The 8,544-nt window shown below is 37.0% G+C and overlaps 1 protein-coding gene across 1 annotated transcript in view; it reads left to right on the forward strand.

The window, feature by feature from the left end:
* The window catches only part of LOC109375509 (translation initiation factor eIF-2B subunit gamma-like), a 77,157-nt gene that overhangs the window by 60,300 nt on the left and 8,313 nt on the right, over window positions 1-8,544 (forward strand). Inside the window, exon 4 of the mRNA XM_019630896.1 lies at window positions 3,821-3,980. Within this exon, the coding sequence (XP_019486441.1) occupies window positions 3,821-3,980 (160 nt within the window). The remainder of the gene's footprint in view (window positions 1-3,820; window positions 3,981-8,544) is intronic.

Consider the following 8,544-nt stretch of genomic DNA (forward strand, 5'->3'; position numbering starts at 1 on the left):
CAATGATAATACCAACATGGGCCAGTGAAACAACGTCCTCCACAACTAGACTGAAGAACAAAAAAGGACAGCAATTTGTCTGTTCCCCTTCCCCAATTCCTCAACACTGTTTCCCTCCCCCAATTCCCCAATAAAATCTTAAAAAAAAAAAAAGAAAAAAGAAATTTCAGACAGTAAAACAAAGCATTCTGGTAGTTGAGCCTCACTTTCTGAGCAAACATGACCCTTTTCTGTAGTAGAATGTGAGTTGAAATCATCCATTTTCCCATCCAAAGCGGAATCTTGATTTTAAATTTAAATCTTAGAAAAATTGGAACCACTTACAAAAATTTCCATGTATACAGATATTCACTTTATTCTAGAACCTGAAATAATTTAGTCCAATTTTTTTCAGACTTTTAAAGTCTCAGAACCTGTTTTCCAAACTAAAGCATATACAGAAGCCTGGAAAATAAAATTAATAAAAGAGGAGCCGCCTTGGTTGACTCAGCAAGGGCAGTAGGAACCAAGCTTTTTCTGAGGCACCTCTGGGAAACTGTAGGTGTGCTATTGAGAAACAGTGTAGTCCATTGAAATTACAGTTTAAGAAATTTGTTTTCCAATTGATTATTCGTGGACTTTTGTTTTCTGCATTAATGATAAAACATAATGGCAGAATGTATTGTTAGAAATTTGTTTAAAATACATTAAGTAGCCCCTTTTAGCCACTCACATTTAATACGAGTACTTTCCAGTCCCAGAAAAATCACCAAAAGTAAAGATGTGTCATTAGAGACCTGGCTAAGATCATCCACACCCTCATTTTCCCAGTTACTGTGTATGTACAGATGTGAAAGTTGGACAATAAAGAAGGCCGATAGGAAAAGAAATTGATTCATTTGAAATATGGAGTTGGAGGAGAGCTCTAGGGATAGCCTGGATTACCAGAAAGACAAAGTGGGCCCTAGAGCAATTTAATCCTGAAACATCTCTGGAAGCAAAAATGACAAAACTGAAGCTGTCCTACTTTGAGCTCATCATGAGAAGGCAGGGTTCTTAGGAAAAGGCAGGGAAAAATAAAAGGCATCAGGAAAAGAGGAAGACTAAATATGAGATGGACAGACTCCATGAAAGAAGCTATAGGCATGAGTCTACAGGAGCTGAGCAGGGCTGTTGAGGACCGGACATTGTGGACGTCACTCATTCATAGGGTCACCAGGAATCTGATCCAACACAATGGCACGTAACATACACAGTCCAAGTTTCCTCCAAGTTCCAGAATAGAGTCTGGCTGAGCATAAAGTAAGTGCTCAATAAAAGTTAGGTAAATGAATCATTACAAGTGACAATCCAGTTTCTGCCTGAACTTTTCTAATGATGGGAAACTCAATACTTTATAAAATTATTCTTTTTGACTACCTCTGATTGACAGAAATGAGTCAACATGGAAACCAAAAATACTTCTGTTCCTGTTTTACCTATTTGTTCTTAACTTTGGTCTTGGGTTATTCAGGTAAATTTGGTTCTTCCTTAAAAGATTGTGAAGTATTTGAAGAGTGCTACTATCTTTCTTTCTTAACCCCAGCCCCAATTCCTTGTCTTGCCCACTGTCTCCCCTGCACACAATCTTTTCTTTTCCCAACTAAACAACTTCCACTCTTTCAACTGTCATGATTTGTACTTCTTTCACCATCCTGATCGTCTTCTTACTGGTTTATCAAGGTTACTCTTAAAATATGATACTTCAATAAATTGGCAGTTACAAAATAGTCATGGGGGTATAAAGTACAGCATAGGGAAATATAGTCAGTAATGTAATAACTATGCATGGTGTCAAGTGGTTACTAGACTTATGGGGGGGATCACTTCATAAGTTATATAAATGTCTAACACCTGAAACTAATATAATATTGATTGTCAACTGTAATTCAAAAATTTTTTTAATTCCCCCCCCCCACCTCTGAGTCAATCGTTCTCAGTCTAGTTGTAGAAGACGCAGCTCTCTAGCCCATGTTGATATTATGAGCATGGGGCTCTACCCAGCTGAGGCAGTCCGTCGCCAGCCATTGGCCGGTCACTCACGGCAGCTCTTGCTGACCATTCATGCCGACTGCCGGCCACTCATGCTGGCCACCAGCCCCTCACAGCAGCCCACAGCAGCCACAGCAGCCTAACTCCAGGTCAAGCCGTTGTTCGCAATCTTAGCTGTAGAGGGCACAGCTTACTGACCCATGTGGGAATCGAACTAGCAACCCTGTTGTTCAGAGCTTGCACTGTTACCAACTGAGCTATCCGGCTGCCCCAAATTTTTTTTTAAATATGATACTTCAACTGATACCTAGCACCTGCAGTATTGGGTGCTAGACAAACCAATACTAAGATCTAAATTTAGGTCTGTTTGGTACCTGATACGTACTGTGGACTGGAACCTCCCCTAAACAGGTCTTCAAATTAGCAGAGCTATACAGTTGACCCTTGAATAATATGGGTTTGAACTACATGAGTCCACTTATATATGGATTTTTTTCAATAAATATGTATAGCACTGTAAATGTATTTTCTCTTATGATTTTCTTAACAGTTTATTTTTCTCTAGCTTACTTTATTATAAGAATACAGTGTATAATACACATAACATTGACTGTTTATGTTATCAGTAAGGCTTCTAGTCAACAGTAGGCAATAAGTAGTTAAGTTTTGGGGGAGTCAAGAGTTATACATGGGTTTTCAACTGTACAGGGTCAGCATCTCTAACCCCCACATTGTTCAAGGTTCAACTCTTTTTCTTTAAATACTGTTCAGTAGTGCAGATTCTCTAGTTCTATGAATAGTCATTACTAGTTGTTAGATCTTAGTTACATAACTGCTGTAAACCTATTTCTTAGTCTGTAAAGTACATTTAATAATTGTGTTTACAACATAGAGTTTAGAAGATTGAGATTATATGTGCAAAGTGTTATACAATTCCTGGTCAATTGTACACATTTGATAAATGTTAATTACCATTATTAGTTGTTACTATAATTAATCTTAGTTACTAGAATTGCAGTCAGAAAACCTACCACATTAGAAACTTTTTTTACTTCATTGATTTATTAACTGATTCATCAAACAATTACTAAATTCCTATTATGTACTAGGCACTGTGGTAGGTAGGCCTCATATTTCTTATCCATAAAAATGGGGCCTAATACTATTGGGTTGTCGGAAAAGTCATGACGTATTTTTTTCTATGTTTTTCGTTGCAAAAATGCATCATGACTTTTCCGACAACCCAATAGTAATTGTAACAACTCCCATCTCCATGTTATTGTTTTAAGGATTAAATGAGTGCTTTTATACATACCTGAGGTTGTATTGTAATTGTTTACTAGCTAGATTGATTTCCCAAGGAGGAGGGCATTATATTACATTCATCCTGTTATTTCCTACTACTGTAGCTAAGTGACTGCCTTTATAGTATTTTGTAACTATATTGAATCAGCAAACTGTGAAAATGCTTTTTAGATTGTAAAGGAATGTATAAATTTAAGATCATTAATTGCATAGTCATGGAAATAGACAATGTGGTGGTTTTCTGACTCTATTTCTAAAAGCCCCGGATTCTAGAGGTGCCTCAGGGAGCAGCAGCAGTAAGGCACACACAAAGAAGTAGATACTCCAGACCCTCCCCCCAGGACAGTTCAGTTAGAAAAACCCCATTTATTTTACTTATTATAAAAAATGTTTGAAAACAGGTTTTCTGTTTGTGCATATTTCTGAACCATTATAATTTATTCTGTGATGATTTATGTGATCCATTTTCCTTTGTGATACTGACTTTCCCTTCTCCATTTGACAGACAGATGTACTGGTCCTGAGCTGCGATCTGATAACAGATGTTGCCTTACATGAGGTTGTGGACCTGTTCAGAGCTCACGATGCTTCACTCGCAATGTTAATGAGAAAAGGCCAAGATGGCTTAGAACCAGTTCCAGGTCAAAAGGGGAAAAAAAAAGCAGGTAAGGAGACTGGAATTCAATTTATTTGTTTGTTGGGTTTTTATAATTATTATCATTCATGCTTTATCTTAAACATTTCTTGAAAACCAACTGCACTGCAGGCGCTGTGTTAGGGATTGATGACATTAAGTCCAATAACACACAGTCCCTGACTTGAAGAGCTTTATAACTATTGATTAGATTCTGCAAGGTCCAAGAGTTTTTGTATGCAGAGCGGAGCACTCAGAACTGTTTGCATTGTGTTTAAGGCTCAAATAATCAAATGCATGTATCTAAGAAATAAAAAATTTAATTTAAAATCACATTTTAAAAAGTATTTAAAGTTTGCTTACAAGTTTAATTAGATACCATTAAGCAATTAAAATTACTATTACAAATGCAGTATGATTGATTCTTTTGAATGGTCCAATCACTCTAAATAAACAAGATACTCATTAACCACACTTTGTCTTCTTAGGATTACAACATACTGATCTTTATATCTTCCTAAAATTCTAGTAGTAGATTATTATTTTTTTAATCTTCAGAGCACTATAGTAATGTTACCAGAACAAAAAGAAAAAGAATAATACTCTAGTCCAGCCAAGGCTATAGAATTTGGGTATTGACCAGTTGTTGATTTTGGGTTAAAGCATAGTTCCTGATTGCTTTTCCCAGAGTATTTCAGACCTGAGCCATTGATTCTGTAACTGGGCTACTTTTAAAAACTGAACTTATGACCAAAATGCTTTGTAAGATCACACTTTTTATATAGGTTTTAGATTTTCCCCAGAATGATGTGTTTTTTCCCTGGAGTTTTTTCCTGGAGTGATGAGTTCTTTAGATTTTGCTTATCCAGCTTATGTAACCCATTGTCCTGTCATTATTAGAAGCTATGTATGGCTTCTTAGTATTATTCTATTACTAGAGTCACCTAGAGCTTTCATTCCTAGGATTTGAGTAATCTAGTCTGTATTTTTAGCTCTCTTCTTTAGGGCATCTGGTTAACTTATAATTTTAAATTATAGCATTGAGACTTCTTTCTAGTAGTTACTTTTGTGTTCAGGTGAATCCTGGTGCAGATTAATTGTTGGATCCTCTTTCTACCTTATTATGTATAATCCTCATGTCAATCAATCCTTTTGTTCTTGATATAGTTTCTACTTTTGCAAGATCCGGTTTGCTTACTCACAATTCCCTGTATTCAGCCTTTTCGACTTACACAGATACAAACAACTACTGGGGGTGCCAAAAAAAATGTATACACATGACTTGTATTCATCTTTTGTTATTGGTATATAGTCAGTATTACAATTTTAATACAGTATTTTCCTTTCTTAAGATGTGTATACATTTCTTGGCACCGCCTGTATATATCCAGACTTTATAAACAGATGTGTATTTTATAAATATGAATATTTTTGTTTCTTTTTTTCATACTACTCTACTTATAACAATTTTAAAAATCAAATACCTTATTATAGTTATTCTTCTTGGTATTAGAACTTTTTAGTACATTTCATGTTAGTTTTTATCTCTTAAGTATCATTATAAATGTATAGCATTTTACAATTTTATTTTAAATTAACTGTAACTATTATCTATCTACCCATCCATTTAAAAATGTTTTGGGCCAGCCGAGTGGCTCAGTTGGTTAAGAGCTCGCTCAAGAGTTTGAGCTCTGAGCAACAGCGGTTCGAGTCCAGCCCGAGCTGAGCAGCCGCTGAGCTGCCAACAGGTAGCAGGATGGCTCAGCTAGAAAAAAAAAAAAAATGTTTTGATGCTTAAATTGTCACAATTTGGCTAGCGCAGGAGTTGGCAAATTGCAACTCGCAATACACATGTGGCTCTTTGGATACGTTCCATCTCAAAAGTTTGCCGATCCCTGGAAGAGTCAATCTTGCCCCTCGAAGTTTTGCGAGACCTATAAAACAAATGAAATAACCATTATGCGAATAATATTCTTCAAAAATTTTATAAATGAAACTATGATAGTTTTATTTTCATTTTTAATTTTACTTCAGAGCCACATGTACGTACCCAAAGAGCCGCATGTGGCTCGTGAGTCGCATTTTGCCGACCCCTGGCGGCTCTTCGGTCTCACAAGTTTGCCAACCCTTAGACTACTGGACGTTCCTTTAAGCTGATTCTTCTATCCTCTGAAAAAGTGTGATGTATCCTCATAACTTGCTGTTTAGCTGGAGAGTGAGCATGGAAGGCAGGGAAGCAGGAAATAGGAGTGGAGAGGATACCGGGATCAGACTAAAGAGTTTGAACTTTGTCCCCAAAACAGTGGGGAATTGTTGAGGAATTTTAAACAAGAAAATGTCATAATTAGATTTGTGTTTTAGAAAGATTTTTCATTGTTAACTTGAAATTGTGAACTCCTTATTTTCTATATTTTGTTATATTTGAAGGCTATAAGGTTCACCGTAATACCCGAGTTTTGAATTCCTCCCATGGAATGCTATGCATTTCACTGATAAGCACTTTTTAAAACAATTCTAACTCTCTCAGACTGTATTTGCTCTGCCTCTTGGCTGCTTTATGTGCCAGAACAGCCACCAGGCTCCTCTTTCCCAGATACTGTTTAATAGTCTGGATCCCCTAGGTCCAAGTTTCCCAGATGGTGTTCTTACTGACGTAAGGAGAATGGCTATGGTAGGTGTTTCAGGAGCCATCTTTGTCCCCCTTGCCACTTCCTTCTCAGATGATTTGTAGGAGCTGTTGATACTGAGGAAGGCAGGATCAAATTCTTAGTTGGATTTTTTTGACTGTTATTTCCTGCTGCAGGCCTTTACACATGTTTTTTGCTGAAATGTTTTCCATCCCCTCTCTTCCCACAATACATGCACTCTAAATCCAGCTTAGCCCTCTCAGTTATTCTTCTGAGAGAGGTCTTCCTCGATCCTCTAATATGAAATTCTATCCCCCTGTTTGCCTGCATATGGTAGCCCTGGTCTCTTATTTAGTCTCTCTTCTGTTGGACTGTAAGCTCCATGAGAGCAGAGATAATACCTGTTTTGTTCATTTTAACCCCAGCACCTGTCCCAGTAATGGCCCATGGTGAGCAGTCAGTGGCTATTATTGAATGGTTGGCTGACCTGCCTCTAAAGGCAGCTCTTATTGGCCCTCAGGTAGAAGAAAGTAGATTCAAGCCCTAGCAGTTTAAATCCTAAAACTGTGAGTCTGAGCTGATTCATGAGTTGGTATTGTAAAAGCCTGAGTTTATAATGATTTTTCAGACTGACACTACATTGTCTATTTATGTTTAGAAATGTTCTAAAGATTTTTTTTTTTTTTAGCTGAGCCATCCTGCCATCTGTTGGCAGCTCAGCCACAGCTCAGCTCAGGCCGGGAATCGAACCACTGTTGCTCAGAGCTCACACTCTTGAATGAGCTCTTAACCAACTGAGCCACCCGGCCGGCCCTCTCAAGATTTTTTAATAAATACCTACTGCTGTAGCATGGCGTTAAGAGCGTAGGCTCCAGAGTTCAGGCTGTATATGTTTCAATGCCCAAAAACTGTATGATATTTAAAATATATATATATGATATTGGACAAACTAACCATCCTGAACTTCATTTTCTTTTTTTTATTGTGAAATAAGCATTTTTTAATTAGTATCAACTGTACAACACAGTGCAATAGTTATACTTTTTACCCCTCAAAGTGACAACCCCCCTCCTCCAATCCACCACCCCACTCCCCCCCCATATCATACATATCAATTACAATTCCCTTGACTCCACTCCCACACTATACTCCACGTCCTGTGACTATATATATATTCAATTATTGAACTTCATTTTCTTTAGCTATAAAATGTGACTGAATCCTTTCAGGATTTTTTTTTTTTTTTAGCAATAAGATGTTTGTAAAGCATTCTATCTACTCCTTGAAACATAGTAGTTGCTTAATAAATTATAATTGCTATTAATATCATCATCATCACTTTCACATACATTTTTAGAAATATTCCTATGGGAAGTAATTTGGTCCTGTAGCCTAAAATATCACATTTAATACTTTGTGAGCATTCTACATTACGTATTTAAAGGGAATTTATGTAAAATGACAATGTTTTAAAGACCACAAAATATCAAAATGTTTTTGTTTGCATAATAGCTTGTAAGTCTAAAGGGAAACAAATAGTGGCAGCATAAATGTCTGGATGAGCCACTTTAGAAGGACCACATATAACTTTTTCTGGTGAGTCAAACAGGCCATGCTTTCTGGCCTTTTTTTTGTCAAGCATGGAACTAGGTACCAAGACCCATATAAATGAAAACACACACACACGGACACACACACACACACACACAATAACCCTATCCTAAAGGGTAGACAAGTGTTCATCCTGCCCTCCTTAATCATAGGGCATTTTGAGAAATTTGAAACCTGATGGGGAAAATTTGATTAGAAACTGTGATCTTGAGGGAATTTATGAAAGCTTCATATATGTAATTTTTGCATTCACAAAAATCAAACAGTAAAGATAACACATTATATAAAGAGAATATCAAGGCCGGCCGAGTGGCGCGGTGGTTAAGAGCTGGCTTGGGATGTCAGAGGGCTCCGGTT

This window comes from Hipposideros armiger, unplaced genomic scaffold (genome assembly GCF_001890085.2).
Source record: "Hipposideros armiger isolate ML-2016 unplaced genomic scaffold, ASM189008v1 scaffold_965, whole genome shotgun sequence".
Lineage (NCBI taxonomy): Eukaryota > Metazoa > Chordata > Mammalia > Chiroptera > Hipposideridae > Hipposideros > Hipposideros armiger.